The sequence below is a fragment of the Artemia franciscana genome, chromosome 10, assembly GCF_032884065.1.
Source record: "Artemia franciscana chromosome 10, ASM3288406v1, whole genome shotgun sequence".
In the NCBI taxonomy this organism is placed as follows: Eukaryota; Metazoa; Arthropoda; class Branchiopoda; order Anostraca; family Artemiidae; genus Artemia; species Artemia franciscana.
In genome coordinates, this window is record NC_088872.1 from 42,488,194 (window position 1) to 42,504,841 (window position 16,648).

At 35.2% G+C, this 16,648-nt stretch overlaps 1 protein-coding gene across 1 annotated transcript in view; it reads left to right on the forward strand.

The window, feature by feature from the left end:
* Window positions 1–9,271, forward strand: part of LOC136032212 (protein phosphatase 1D-like) — a 54,476-nt gene extending 45,205 nt beyond the window's left edge. Inside the window, exon 5 of the mRNA XM_065712421.1 lies at window positions 8,397–9,271. Coding sequence (XP_065568493.1) covers window positions 8,397–9,104 — 708 coding nt within the window. The 3' untranslated portion in view covers window positions 9,105–9,271. The remainder of the gene's footprint in view (window positions 1–8,396) is intronic.
* The last annotated feature ends 7,377 nt before the right edge of the window (window positions 9,272–16,648 follow it).

A 16,648-nucleotide genomic window follows, 5' to 3' on the forward strand; every position in this document is an offset into this window, starting at 1 on the left:
GGAGCGACCCGGCTCAATAGTAACCAAAACTAAAAAAAAAGGAATTTATGGATACTCGAGCATATTTTTATAAATATGCATAAGTTTCATCAAATTTAGTCATACCTATCAAAAGCTACGAGCCTGAGAAAATTTGCCTTATTTTGGAAAATAGGGGGAAACACCCCCTAAACATCATAGTATCTTAACGAAAATCACACCATCACCTTCAGCATATCAGAGAACCATACTGTACAAGTTTCAAGCTCCTATCTACAACAAATGTGGAATTTCGTATTTTTTGCCAGAAGACCGATCACGGGTGCGTGTTTATTTTTTTTCTTTTCCCCAAGGGTGATTGTGTCGACCCAGTGCTTCTAGAATGTTGAGAAATGGCTCATTCTAACGGAAATTAAAAGTGAGCGTGGGGCCCCCTCCCACGCTCATTTTATCACCGGATAAAAGTTTTGAGATAGCCATTTTGTTCAGCATAGTCGAAATACCTAATAACTATGTCTTTTGGGGTAACTTAATCCCTCATAGTCCCCGGGGGAGGGGCTGCAAGTTACAAACTTGGACCATCGTTTACATATAGTAATGGTAATTGGGAAGTGTACAGACGATTTCAGGGGGATTTTTTTCTGGTTGTGGGGAGGGGGTTAAGTGGGATGATCTTACCATGGAGAATTTGGGGGAACAGAATTTCCATGAAGGGGGCGCAGGATTTTCTAGCATTCTTTAAGGAAAAAACAATGAAAAATTAAATATGGAAAAGTTTTTCGACTGGATGTAAGGAGAAGCATTAAATCTTAAAACAAACAGAACTTATTACGCATATGAGGAGGGTCATCTCCTCCTAAATACCTCAATCTTTACGTTGAAGCCTTTTTTGTAATTTCAACTATTTATTCTACGACACTTGTGATTCAGTGGTCTTTCTAAAGAATTGCGATAAAATTTAAGCTTTAATGTAAAGAGCAAGGTATTGACGAGGGGGCGAACCATCTCATATACATCATACAAATATACGAATATAGAAGCTCGTTACGTAAGTTAACTAGTAAGTTGCGTATATTTATTACTAACAAAAACGTTGGTAAAACGTTCAGGCAGTATGCCTGAACAGTTTGTTGGCAGTATGCATTATATGTTTATAACTATGCATGCAAGGAAAGTGGTTCTACTTGGATACTTTTATGCTAAACTTAACTGCACTTTTTGTGTCTCAAATCCTAAGACAACTTATTTTTAAGATGGAGAAGCAAGGATTTAATCTACCATATCTGAAAATATGGATAGTTTAGTGCAGATTCATTAGGGAAAAAGTAATTCCCAAAGTAGGGCAAAGAATAATATTTTGCATTTCATAAGATGTCATTTCTTATATTACCTTAATTTACTAATTGAAATCAAATCTTTGCTCCAAATTCTCTTAAAATTTTCTCCCATAATGATTTTTTTCACTAAAAAAATTTGTTAGTAATATTAGCCATCAACTTTATTAGCTCACGGAAACACAATTGCAAGATTGTTAGCAAATAATTTTCTTAGAACACTCGAAAAACAGGCATCAGACAGTTGGTGGTTAGGAGGTGTAAAGGAGCGTGTCGGGCGAATAGTAACTGAAACAAAAAAAGGGAATTTTGATAATAAATAAACTCATCAAAAGAATTGACTTTTTATGTTGATATCAAATACATAAAACTAATTATGTTTAGAGTTACCCATTGAAAGGTACGTGCCTGAGAAAATTGGCCTGCTTTTATGTAAAGAGGGAAACACCCCCAAAAAGTCAAGCAATCTTAATGGAAATCACACCGTCAGATTCAACGTATCAGTGAACCCTATTGTAGACGCTCTATATCGATAAAATATGGAGTTTGTATTTTTTGGCCAGAAGAAAGATCACAGATGCGTCTTTATTTTTTTTTTCCAGGGGGTGTAGAATCGAACGAATGATCCTAGAATATTGGTGAATATTGGTGCATTAGTGCGGAAATCAGAAGTACTAGTGCCCTTTTTAAGTAACCAAAAGGATTGGAGGGCAACTAGCCACCCTCATACGCCCCTCTTTTCACAAAAAATTCGATCAAAATTTTGAGTTAGCAATTTGATTCAGCATAAATGAAAGGTTGAATAAGTATGCCTTCCGGGAACGGGATTTATGTTAGGAATTTGCCTGTTGTTCTTTTGTGGTATTTGTTATTGAGAAATGTATGGATTTTTTTTTTGGGGGGGGGGGTGATTTTCGCGGGGAGAATTTTTCGTGGGGTTGAAAGTTCCTGGGAGATTATACATGGTAAATCTTTAAACGGGGGGGGGGGGGAATGGGATTTCCTGGCATTACTTGAAAAACAGCCACAAACTAAATAAAAGAAAGTTTTTTTTCGATTGAAAGATGGAGCAACATTAAAACTTAAAACAAACAGAAATTATTCCGTATATGAGGGGCTGCCCTTTCATCCACCCTCTTTCTCTTTACGCTAAAGTTGGACTTGTCACACTTCTTTTAGTAATATTTCACAAACACAAGGGTCGTTGAATTTGAATGACATGTATTCTTAAATGAATTTCAGATTTTAGCATAAAAAGATAAAAAGCCAGTTTTGAGGAAGGGGAGCCTTTTCATATGCGGAACAATTTATGTCCGATCAAGTTTCAATGTTGCTCTTTACTTTCAGTTGTAAAAACTTGTGTTTTTGATTTATTTACCAAATATATCAGTCTTAGCATTCGGGTAAATTTAAGATTTTACTCTCTCTTCACAGTTTATAGAGTTGTGTCTTGTGACCTTTGTCTTATGTGTGTATATGCCAACAGGTTTTTATTCATATTTTGCGAATTCCTGTTTTTTAGATTTTCTCTCCTAGATTAGTCGCTTTGTCTAGTCAAATTAGGGCCAGAAATTGGGCTTTAGCATCAGAGCCAATTTTTTTACTTAACCGGGGAAGGGGGTCATTAAAAAGCTATAAAATTCGTGAAAAATGTCCTTCCTTTTCTGGGAAGGGGAAAAGACGTCGTGTTAAGTTCTGACTGAAAACGGTAAATTCTTATTGATGAGAGAAAATTTATTTGCAAGTCGTTCAATATTTCTCATTTTCGCCTATAAGCGTTACGTTATTTAGAGTCGAGATTTGTGTAATTTGGACTACTTTAGGTCAGTTCATCACAACACAAAGGTTCGTAGGCTAATACAGCACAAAGCAATACCAATGGCCTTTCTTGGCCCTTTTAACTCGAAGGTCCCTACTTCCCTAAAGACGGATGTCTTGTAACAGGCAAATTCGAAGTCCCAGAGTTTCCAGGTGCATCCTCGAAATTAATTGTTTTATCTATAAACTCTCCAATCAAAAGAAGTCTAGCACTAAGGCTGCTTTCTTTTTTCCTCAGTAGAATGCTCTTCATATAGAAACATCTTTATCTTGTCTTTGTTCTCCAGCTTTCATTTTTGTGTCTATCAACGCCACGTCAGCCTCTTAAAAATATGGGTGCATGCTCAAGGAGTCGAGGATGGTAGATCAAAGGGCTTTTTAAAAAGATGTCTAATAATTTTAAGACCACTCAGGCAGAGGTCGAAGCTGGAGGGCTGTTGAAAAATATTGAAATATCTCAGTTTCTTGAGGCGTACTTCTGAAACAAAAAAGCTTGATTTAGGTTAAGCTAAAATTATTAAAAATTCATTGGCTTCTTAGAAATTATTTTATCTATTTTTATATGTGTATATGCGTGTATGTATGCATATATATATTTCCTTATTATTTCATTGGAGTGTATTTTATCTACAGATCTACATAATTAATTTAGTCTATTCAATCTATTAGTCTATTTAGTTTTGTTTTCTTTAGTTTTTTATTTTATTTATATTTTCCTTTCTTCTCCTTTTTGCTCTTCTCTCTGTGAGTAAGTGATTATTGTTTTTTTTTTGTTTTTTCTTCTGAGTAAGTGGCTCGTTCATTTTCCCCTTTTTTACAGGCCAAAGAGCCTTTGGGGAAATAGTAAAATGTAATATTGTATGTGTGTTTCGTGATGAATAAATCTTATCTGATCTTATCTCTTTTAAAAGTTTCTGAGCAGTTCCATTTGCTCGTTGTTTGCAGGTAATTGTTAATAATTATGGCGAGAAGAACAGTCTTTGGTATCTTAATGGTTTGTTGTGCTTGTGGGAATTGTTGATGTTATTCATGAATTACCCTCTATATTAGTATTACAACAGACTCACGCGTTTAGCTTTTTTTTTCAACCTGTTCTCCATGACAAGAAACATTTGTTTGACTGTTCTTTTATTATGCTTATTCCAAAAATTATTATTCAATTTAGGTATTTATTAACGTTATAAAATGTGTCATTTTTCAGTGGACTTGAGTCGAAACCAAGACATGAATATCTATGACTTTATAATATATATATATTTATTTATATATATATATATATATATATATATATATATATATATATATATATATATATATATATATATATATATATATATATATATATATATATATATATATATATATATATATATATATATATATATATATATATATATATATATCGCTGTAGAAGATAAGTGGTAATCGAGAAATCAATCTACTTTATTCCTTAGTATAAAGCTATACACTTTTTAGGAATGGTTTGAACTTGGCCTAACATTAAAAAGAAATGTATTAGGCGCAATGAATTGTTTCATCAAAATACTTGTTACCTGAAAGCTGTATTTATTGCCTTGATTCATTTTCGCCGATCATGTCAGAATGATTATTTCAGAAGTTTTCTTACGGATATTTAAGATCCTCAATGTGCAAATGTCTAAGAAGCTTGGAGGCCAGAGCTGCCCCAGGAACGATATTTGAGTGACTAAATTTCTATATAACAAGCTTGAAAGGGCCTTCTAGGATCCATAAGTATTTACTCGTAGTATGATGAAATCAGATTCAATAGGCTAATTGCCCATTTGCAGTGATATTTTACTAATATTGGGAGTTGAATAGTGATCTTTAATTTTTGCCAGTCTGATTTTTCATCGGACCTTTTGATTGACTGAAAAATTCGTTGAAAAATTCTGTTTGGCTCAAATTTGCGCTAGCTATATATCGGAGTCTCATTGAGAATGGGCCATAAACTATAGCCTTCGTCAAATAAATCAAGACTTTGAACCCAATTGCTATCCAATATTGAAAATGTATCCCTTCAAATCTTTGGTTCTCTTTTCATTTTCTTGTTCCTTTTTTGGATTTTTTTTTGTAATGATATATAGGGCATAAAAATGTAACTTTGTGTAAATAGAATCTGTTTTAATCAATCAAAATTAGAATATCATTCTTGTCCATGACTAGATCAAAACGAAACTCTATAAAATCCTCCAAACTACTTTAAAACATTCTAAAATACTTACTTGCCTCTCTCCGAAAGATTGTTGCTTTACTTCTGTTTACAAACATATTCCTCTCCATCTTGTGGAGTAATATATAGCTAAGTTTATATATAAATTTTTACTCTTTGACAAAATCGCGTAAAATATTAATGAAAGATTAACGTTATTTTAAAACAGAATGGCAATATTTGAACTTAGCTAATATATTGCTTCACTGGGGGCGAGGGGGAGTGATGGTAAAGCGAAGCAAAGCGTCGTTAGGAGTGAGATAAACAAGTATATTAGACTGTTTTAAAGCTGTTTTCACAAGTGTGCAGGGTTACCTTTAGATGTAGCCATCTACATCTTGCAGTTTAAAGTGTTTTCCTGTCTGCTAGACGATAGTGCAGTATTTATTTGCTAAAATGAACTTTTATATCTTACTTTTATTTTGATAATCTTATTTTGCATTGTTTAATACCATATATTGCTATACTTTTTCCAACGGATTTGTTTGACAGCAGTAACCTTACAAGAAGCAATACTTGTTTATGTAAATACAGTTTATTACTGATAGGTTCTAAGCATGAAGTGATTCACCACTAATAAAAGGCTTAGATCTAGTTTTATTCACTTTATATTTAAGAGTTCATTTTTTCTGATTGCTGGAGATTTTTTTTAAAAGTAAGATATGGTAAGATTTACTCATAATATATTAAACATATAAAAAATGCTACTACTACTACTAACACCTCACCACAGCACCTAGTCGCCTGAGGTCAACATAGCTATACCCGCTCCTCTTCATCCCAATATATTCAAAGTCTCCCTCTTTACACCCTCCGAGAAAGCTCCCATTTCCCGTAAATTATTTCCTTACGACTTCCTCCCACCCCAATTGCGGACGACCTGCTTTCTGCTTAGTCCTAGACAGTTGTCTGAAAAGGTCAATTTTTGGCAATCTGTCATTCTTCATCCGCAGAACATGCCCTAGCCATCTCAACCTTTCTCTCATTATAGCCCTAAAGCCAGCTTTAACCAAGAGTTTCGTACATACTACTATTTGAAATACGGTCAGTCAGTCGGGTGCCCAAAACAATCTGTAGACAATTTCTCTGAAAAATATTTAGCAAGTCTTTCCTCTATTTTTCGGAGGTACGTTTTTTGGAAGGAAGGAGTACCTTCGAGCTTCGAACAGGCATCATGATCATACCATACGACTTGTCGTTACCTTACCTTTGAACTTTACCTTTTTTTGACCTTATGGATAGAGTACATGGTATTATAATATGAAAGCATAGCTTATTTTGTAAAAAAAAAAATGAATTCTTACAATCCTAATGTGAGTGAAAGCTTATACATGTAACAATGCTATGTTATGAAATATGCAAAATATTTCTTCGGCAAAGATAAGTCATATTGCAAAATACGGGTTTTGGCTTCAGACTTTTGAAGCTGAATTTTGATGTTCAACCAGTTCTTTCGTTACCCTGTTTCGTTTCTTTCTTAGTTTTGAGGTTTCTTTTTCTTAGTATTGGAAATTTATTGTTGATTTATTATCGATATTAGGGGAAAATAACTTCAAAAAATTCTTCAAAGATTAAGCACTGAAAAAATCCGATTGTATCTGCCCATAAGTGTAACCATAACTATGAATGTTTGATTCGATTTTTGAAAAAATAAAAAATTACTGAAAAATAACCTTCAAAAGATTATTTGCGAAAACCATGGATAGTTAAATATTCTTACAGATTTTTTAGTTTTGACGTATTCAAAACGTTTATAGGCGTTACGATTGCCGAGTCTTCACTTCCGTCAGAAGCGCTCTGATCTTTTCAGTGTCCATGGTATTGTAAACGGCATTGTAAACTTGGATTCAGAAAATTTCTGTCATAGAAGCCATTATACATCAACCAGTCAAAACGAATTGAAATTTTACCCCCCCCCCCCCCGCCCCCTGCACCAAAATCCAAAATAGGTGAGGTGTCTTTTGTAAATAGATGAATAAAACTTTGGAACTTATTATCTGATAGTTGTGTCACTGCTTGTACCGTTTCTAGTTTTAAGACTGAGTTAGTAAATAAATCCTTTTACAGTGATGTATATTGTCAACCATCATTAATTTCTGTTGAATATTTTAGAAGTCAGTTTTTGATTTTCATTTTGTATATTATGCTCACAAGCTTTTTAGCTTGCAAGCTATTGGATGAATAAATAAATAATTAAATAACCAACTGCATATTGTAGTTCATATATAGAGCTGTTAATTTGGAGGTTAGGTCATCTACGGGAAAAGAATTTTTTATCTAAGGCCCTGCATTGCCTAATTTCTGGACCCAAAGGCATTTAAAGTCAGGATAGTAACTTCCTAATTCGAGAACCGAAATGTTTCAGTTCTGGCATTCTTTTTTAATCTGTTTTCGATCAGCGGCACCAATTCACGAGAATATGGAGGGAGGGAAGAATTTTTTCGATTCTATTTAATGAAGACAAGAAAGTTATTTTCAAAATTTAAAATAGGGACTTTTTCAACTTTTTTCTACTGATTAAAGGCACAAAAAACATGTCTTTCAAATTTGGGGAGATAATCAAATTTGGCGAGCCCCTCCTCTTTATCAGAACACCGAGACCTATGCTCCCCCTTCTTAGTGCCATTAGTTAGGTCACCTTAGTTAGGTGGCACCTTAGTGCCACCTTCTTAGTGCCTTTGATTCGAGTATAATTCCATAAAGGTCGATCGTCTTTTCAAGATTTCTAGCTTTTTATTTCTTATATTTTTGAAAAATGGAAAAACCAGAAATATTTTGAGTTTCAGTGTAGAAAGTTCTATAAAAACCACCGCGTTTATATTCTATAAAAATGTCATTATTGTTGCTTGTCAACATTCGGCAGTGTGGTCTAAGAAATAATTGATTTTTTTTTCAGTTGTATAAGCTAGGCCTTCTTTGTCAAAATAAAATGCCTCCTTTATCTATGGTCAGTTTCTTGCAGTTGTATTGAAAATAATAGGTTTCAAAAGGTCTAAATCTAAGAAATTGATATTAATGTATTATTTTTCTTCCAGTGGATAAATCCGTCGAAGAATCTGGTTGACTATGCGTTAGAAAAATGGTACGAAAATGGCTTCCGTGCTGACAATTGTTCCGTTGTCACCGTTCTTCTTGATCCCCCTGGTCCCCCTAAACATCAAAGCGGAACTACCGTTGAGTCGGAAATTAAATCTGACATTACCACTTTAGTAAGAGTCAATAGTGCTGACACTGTAGACAGCCCAATTCAATCAAAAGACTCAATTATAAGTCGCTTGGTAAGCGTTGGATCAAAAACACCAAGTGAAAAAGTCAAGCCGGGGAAAGTCGTTCCTCCACAGGGAGCCACTTGTCGAACAACTAATGAGAAAGATAGTCCTTTGAAAGCTCCATATGATAGGTCTGAATTAGAAAGGCAAAAATACAGTTTCTTAAAGCGTCGTCGAAAATCAGAGGATGCTAAATTAGATAGAAAAGAGGAGAGGAAAATTAGTGACTCGGATAATGAGAACCTGAGTCGATTTTCGAAAGACCTCCAACAGGTTCGAGAACATAAACCGGAAGAGAAACGGAGGAGGACAATGAGCTCAAATAGTACTGGTCAGACCCGTCGTAATCTAGAGATTAGGGAGTTGAGATCCACTTTTAAAAGGACTTTAAGGCAGCGAAACGAAACTCTGGAATACCGTAAAAACCGAATTCGATCAGTGACATGGTCGGATAGTGTGAAAATGAAAAACTAGTGGTCGTTTCATAAATGTAAATATGTATATTTTTGTGTATAATTCTCTCTTTGTCTTTACATCTTCCGTTTATTTTCTTCTTTTTAAGAAAACGCATCCAACTCATTGATTATAGCAGGTACTTCTCTTTTGTAAATGTTTTCCTGAGAATAAAACGTGAGCTTTGATGTTTATTGTTTTACATTTCAGATTACATATTTGTGTGCCTAAATGCAGAAGCTGCACTTTATTTATTTTTTTTTATTTTAATAGGAGCTAGATATTGATACAGATAATTGTCGTGATTTATTTTTACTAATCGTGTTTGTAGATGTACTTCAAAGGAGGAAGAGGGATGATAGGGGGACTGGTATAAAATTACATTAGATAAATGAATTTCTGCTCTCCCTCAGATATTTTTTTCTCAGCGTAAAAATGTCAGAGCTTAGCTTAATCCTCATGCCGGGGTGACGTTGAGAGCATCACTAGGCTTCTCCAGGAGGGGTGCTCAGCAGCAAGGTTTTCTGCATCAGACAGCAAAATTCCAGCCTCGTCTCCCAAATACGGGCGACGATTTTTAAGGCGCAATCATAAAACACCTTTATCTTTAGAAGGAGGGGTTTATTCAAAGGTAGGAAATTTTTTCATCATGCTACTATCTATAAATATAATGAAGTAACTTATCTTATAAATAACAATGTCAAAAGAATGAAATAAGTAATAATGCAGCATAGTCACCTTGTTTTGGAACTTGACCTTGTTTTGGAAGTGACTTCTGTGTCATCGCTGGTAAATCAGAAAGTTAAGTTATTCAGATTCATCAGATGCATCAAAAATGTTTGTCAGATGGTAAATTTATGTTTGAGGCGTAGAAACTTAGTCTGAACTTCAGCATGTTGCATTTTTAGAAATAACATATGTTGGATTGGGTCTCTAGATAATACTTTAGAAACTGATGACACAATCTCTCGTTATTGTTTTTTATATGCTAGATTATAGTTTCATTCGTTGGCCTGTACTTAATCCTATAAAATAATATATAATATAAAGGCACAGCTTTTTGAAGGAGGGGATTTTTCATCTTCGCTTATATGTCAATCTAAAGTGGCGGGACTCTGGCCTTTTTGTTGCCGAAGGCATCGGAAGTTCTTTGTCTGGTAAATATGATTGCGGTCAAAGTAACAGGAAGGATGCTACTTTCTTCAGTTTTCTGGATCTAGTACCCAGCTTACAATACAGCATTGAATCTATCGACAATTATTTAGATGTTTTTAGTCAGAGAGCAACTGCTTGTCTTTCCTTTCAGCAAGTCACTTCATCTAAGTTTTTTTTTTTTTTTCGATTTCTCCCGTTAGTATAGAAAGTATCCTGGGGTGTATGTGTATCAGGATTTGTCTTCAAACCTCATATTTACAAGCTGTGACTAAATGCAACAAATTAGCTAGTTTAGATAGACTGTTAAATCATTTTTTTTGCTGTGATTGCTTTACAAAGTATTGAATTTGCATTGATGTCCTCAAGTATTTCTTAATCATTAACATATTTACATACTCACTCTTTTGCTTACTAATCAACAGATAAAAGTCAACTTGAACCAATCCAGTTCTTTCAAAATAAATCGAGAACTATTTCAAAATCTTCTACTCTTTCCCCAACTGCTTTATCAGAAAAATCAACTGGTAAATATGTATTTATTTATCAAATTATTTTGCTTCTTTCTTAGTAGCTATGTTCTAAATGAATTATTTAAAACATAAGTCCGAAGTATAGCAATACACCTAGACGATACAACCGTATCAAATATTTGGGGGAGGGGACAGATCCCCTCTCTACATGCCGAAAACACAATTTTATGGTAGTTTTATTGAAATTATTATTTATTGAAATTTCATTGACGTGTGAACTAGCTATTTCTATTTACTTTAGGATAACTCCAAAGTTGGATCAGTTGAAAATCCATCCATTTTTTGTACCAATACGTACGCTGAGAGTTCGGCCTTCGGGTACAGCCATCCACCATTTTAAACCATTATTGGATTATAAATTAACCAGAAATGGAATGGAGCTTTTTTGCGGAAAGAAAATGGTCAATTCAATCATCAGCACAGGACCTGCAAATGTTAACACTAACAGGTAAAAAAAAACACATGCGAAGTTGAATTACACCAACATTAGAAAAAAAGCTAATTGTTGTAACCTAGCTGCTAATTTGAATTCTAATCTCTAATGCTGAGATATATCATAGTTTTAAATGATAGAATAATTTACTCTTAAAACGCCTTTATTCCCCATACATATCCTTTGAGCGCTCAGTAATTTATTTCAGCACAAAGTACACATCATTGTTGTGCCCTTGGTAAACGATAACCAAGACTCACTAAATGAAAGAAATACACTGTAAAAAAATTGATTTGGGGTTTTGCTGTGTCGTGTTTAACAGGTCTTTGACGCAGGAGCTACTAAGTCAATGTCAAAATAACACGATAAAAGCAAAAAGGGACTAAATTTCATGACCAATTTCAATTTGCTGGAACTTGTTTCTGCCGTGACTGCAGCTTTTGGGCCAGTGAGTTGGGAAAATCGACCTGACTACACATTTATTGAATAGAGCCTAAAAATAGTAAGATATATATCAGTTTCATCACTTAAAAGTTCAGTCTTAGCCAGAAAACATCTCTAAGTCGTTCTGTCTACCATGATTTGTGCAGGATGTCAGCGTTTTCCTTGAAACAGATTGGTTACTCTGAAATTGTCTTTATAGCTATCATCCTTTGTATATATATCCGAAATATTCAGTAAAAATTTTATATTTGTTTCACTGTCCATTAAAAGGTTTCATCCCTATTTTGAACTGTTATATTTTCGTAGAAGAGAGGAACTTCTATTGACTGCATCTTAAAGTTCATCCACTACTTTGATTCAGAGGACACCGTAGAGTTCGTTAACATGGAACGATTGCAGAATAAGGCTTCAGTCTCTAGAAAAAGGAATCGCCTTAGAATGACGCCTTTTAAAATGGTTGTTCAATTTACCATGGTTTTTAGTCCATTTTTTCTCAGAGTCTACTCTTTACCTACGTCTCTTCTGCCTTTTTAGTTTTTCGTCCAGAAAGAAACTACATGCTGTCCACTTTTGGATTCGGGGGGGGGGGGGTCTCTAGTTCCCATCCTAGGCCCACTCCTCATCGACCATTACATTCACAGATTAGATATTGTTGCACTATTTCCTGTATGAAGTGATATAATTTTATTACCAGGTTTAGCTGAAGACAACGTAAGCATGGATTTATTTCGAGGACGGGATCTTTCAGGTAAATAGAAATCCGGAAAACACAAAAATAGCTATTGAATATATATATGTTTAAAAATACTGGAAAAATTTCGAGATTCGAAATTACTTTGTTAGCCAGAGTGGAATCGTACAGGCTATTTAGACAGCCTACGCACTTGTCGACAGTGGGGATAAATCTTAGTATAATTCTACATTTCTTTTACCTGTTATAGACTGCCAGTTAATGTTGATTACAACTGACGCAGCAAAGAGTTTGAACGGCACGTGTCTGACCTCTGAAATTCAGCTTTAGTTTGTTTTGACGGTAAATGCCGTTGTAACGCTAATAATCGCTACCTTCTTATCGAATATGCTCGTGCATGCCAAACACTTTAATTTTACTAGGTTAGTCCAACTTACGTACTCTGTAGCTACTTTGTTCTTTTGCACCTAAAATATTCAAAACGACGCTAGTATTGAAGGAATTGTTGAAATAATTTATTAATTACCCATTGAATTAAGAAAAATAATGACGGAGTAAAGAAAACAATAAAAAGATAAAACTGAAAAAAAGTCACAAAACACAGGAGTCAGCAAATAAACCGAATAATACAACTAATAAAACAAGTCACCCGGTTGCCGTAGAAGCAAATTGTGTCACTGGTGTTTATGAACCTTTGAATTATGATTTCGAATATGCTTCTCAACTGCTACACATGGTTCTTTGAGCTTTTAGTGTTTAATCAGTTTTGTATTTTGTGAGTCCATGGGGGAAGGCAAAGTAGGTGCTTGGCAGATTTGAAAAGATGAGATCTAATTTTTTTTTTACTATTTTAGTGAAATTTTTCTAAAGAGATGCGCAATAAAGAATATAGGGCATTGCAATTGTGTTGTATAGAGTTACAAGGGTTACTCTATTAAGGCAAAGCTTTGCTTTTAAAAATGATGCACGTGTAATGCAAATGTGGTGCTGAACATGAGATACTAGAAGCTGACTAGTATGCTTAAGAGGTGAGCCCATTGGGAGTCCCAGGTATGTTATCTGCTTAATAGGTTTGACTTCATAGCTTCCCAGATGGAATAATGAGGGTTGAGCTGAGTTTTTCCAGTTGAATAGCAGTATTTCTGACTTTTCAGGGTTAAAATCAAAATCTATATCAGCGTACCCATCGCTCAATATTTCAAAGATATTGAAAAACCCCTCTAAGGACCGGCTGATATTCACAATGTCATCAGCATAAGAAACAAGAGAAAGGTTAAAACCGAGCTGGACCAAAGATGAGGGAGAAAATATGCTTAAAGGATCTAGAACGTAATTATTGGAGAGTATTGGGGAACAGATAGCTTCCTGTCTGGCAACATTGGAAACATCGACAAGTTTGTCACACGGTATGGAAGGGCTAAATTTGTTGGGTGGCAGCTTAAGGCAAATTTTCCACCTTGAGTACTTGTCTCGCGAAGTATTAATGACGGACGAATTCACTCTTCGTTTTGCTGCTAACAAAAGCATGGTGGTATACACCAGTGATTCGAACGCTTTACGGATACCTTGTCCAGCCAAAGCAAGCGTTTAACCGCTATCAACCGGCATCGACTAAGAAATTTGCCACCGCTGCAAGAGCATCAGAAGACCCAAAGCCTTGCGAAAAATCGAACTGATACGAAGGGGCAAAACATTTTTGCTTAAACTCATCGATAAACAACAGCTCGAAAAGATTGCAGAGGGTTGTTGGTACAGTTATCTGGTGCAACGAAGAACAGTGAGTAGTCGACTTTCTTTTCTTGGGAACACGTGTCGAGTCACCAATGCAGAAACATGATGGAACAATTTCCTATGTGAAAATCACTTGTATTAAAAGAGGAGGATGGTATCTAAACTGGATTCCTCTATTCTTCAAATGCACAGCGCTAACCTTATCTATCCCGCAAGAAGCTTTCCGCTTTCGGCGCTTAACACTTCGCTCAGTGGCAGAGAGGGAAACGATAAAATCAGTAGGCAATCTCCGCGTCAAAAAATTTTCGAGCTGCTCGTCATATTTCTCTTCCAAATCGTCAACTGGGACAGAGAACTCAGCTGTATAAGGGGTGAACCATCCAGACAGTGGATTATCCCCTGCTAAGTTAGTGTTATTAGAAGGAGCTGCTGAACGGGGAATTACTTTCCGCAGTAGATTCGGATTGTTTTTAATTTTATCAGACGACTAATTGGTTATGATTTCCTATGCTCATATCATTGATTTTTTGTGTTGAGAAAGATTGTCTTTTAATTTTCGTTAAGTGCAGATTCCAATCTGTTTCAATAGACCGCATCTTGGTCGTCCGCAGTCTTCCCAAATGTAAAACCACAGCAGCTTCGCTGTATTACACACTTCTAATAGGAGCCAAGTTTCGTGACCATTTTGGGACAATACCGGGACGAAGACGGGCTATTGGAACAGCCATTTTTTCTGTTGTTAATACACTGTGACAAATTTCTGCACGATAAATATCCAATAACAAATGCACAGCATCATTTTGTTGTGGTTCCAAATTTTGCGAAAAATGCTGAAGGCAAGGCCCGATTTTATGCAGAATTTGGTCTGAATTTTCAACAAAAAATGTACGGCTAGTTTTATTCCAAACCCAATGAGAACATCGCTTGTGATTATTATTAATTGATCCTAGACTATCATATGTGATACAAAGTGGTAAGAGTAAGCTACCTGAGATAGGCAAGTTATTTGAAACTTTGTATTCAGACAAAACTGATACTGATGTTGTTTCAACATCTTTAAATGCAAACATATGATCAAGGTCTGAGGAAGAAAAGGATGCATGAATATAAGTGAAGTTATAATCTTTTGCAAGTATATAAACCCAATCATCAAATAGACTATGCAGAAGAAAAACACGTGGTGATGAATCATCCACGCTAAGATTGCAATTAAACTCCCCTACAATAATGCATAATATTTTCAGACGCGTAAATTTATCAAGACACGAAGCAAGTCGGTCACAAGTCAGAGAAAACAGACGTTTTGACTGGTCATTGTAATAATCTGCTGGTATATAAACATTAACTACCACACAACCCTCAATGCGCAGAGCAAGGAAATTATCACTCTCATCAAAACTATTAGATTTCAAATCATGCTCTATATAGGTGGTTGTCCTCGAGCATTAATAAACTTAACAAATACAGAACAGCACGTAACATGCGGATTTATTTCAAGCAAAGATGAGCTCCTGGAGATCAAAAAGTGTTCCTGAATACGCAAGATATCAATTGTACTAGTAATATTACATAATATTAGATTTTATGAATAAAACCACCATATATGTTCCAAAAATACAGAGTCAGCGTTTTACATTGGTCTGAGCTGGGGTTCATGCTGTGCGTTATGGTCTTTTCCTGCAGTTCTCGGGACACTTTATGCTATTGCAAGTATGGCCCACAGTTCGACATGATACGCAGAATATGCCTTGCAGTGAATGGTGTACTTTGATTTGACTGGTAATTGGAGGATCCACGTCTCGAACCGCATGATGTATCACGACAATCAGCTGCTATGTGACCAATTCTATGACAATAATAACAACATTTCGGAATGACCACGAATTCTTGAGTAAAAAACGTTTATAACCGATTTTTTTTATTTCCTTAGGAATTCGTCAAGGTCTTCACAAGAATTAAAATTCAATTTCAAAGTGCGAACTGAACCGCACTTTGACGTTTTGCAGATATTGAAAGGGGATCTTTCAAGCTGTCTTAGTTCTATATTCAGGGACTCCCTTCGCGACATCAATGTAGAGGGGCAGCTTCACACTTGCTTCAGTCGAGGATTTAAGTTTGTGCATGTTTTCAGCAATCCAATCAGCTGCAACTTTTGATTATTACCATAATGTGCCATTCAGAAGTTTTAAATTAAAGATTAAAGATTAATAAACTTTAATTTAAAGATTTTGCCTGACTCCTTTGGACATAAGATGTCCACTGAATCGAAAGAGAATGACGCCAAGAAACCAATAACTGTACCTGAACTCCGTCCAAAGCCAGGTGGAACGTCCTTAAAAATTCATCTGCTGATGGCCGTCACCTGTCAAAAAGGCCGCTCAAAGCAGTCACATATTAAATGGACAAAAAAAAAATGTGACTGCTCAAAGTAGTCACATAAGATACAAATTATCCCATATTTTTGGGATAATTTTAAGAAAAATGACATATGTCGTAGCTGTGGCAAGTTTTTGAGGCTGCTACCGAAACGAATCATTTATGGTTGTGCTGCTCTGGCTCATGCATTCCTATAAACAATCAA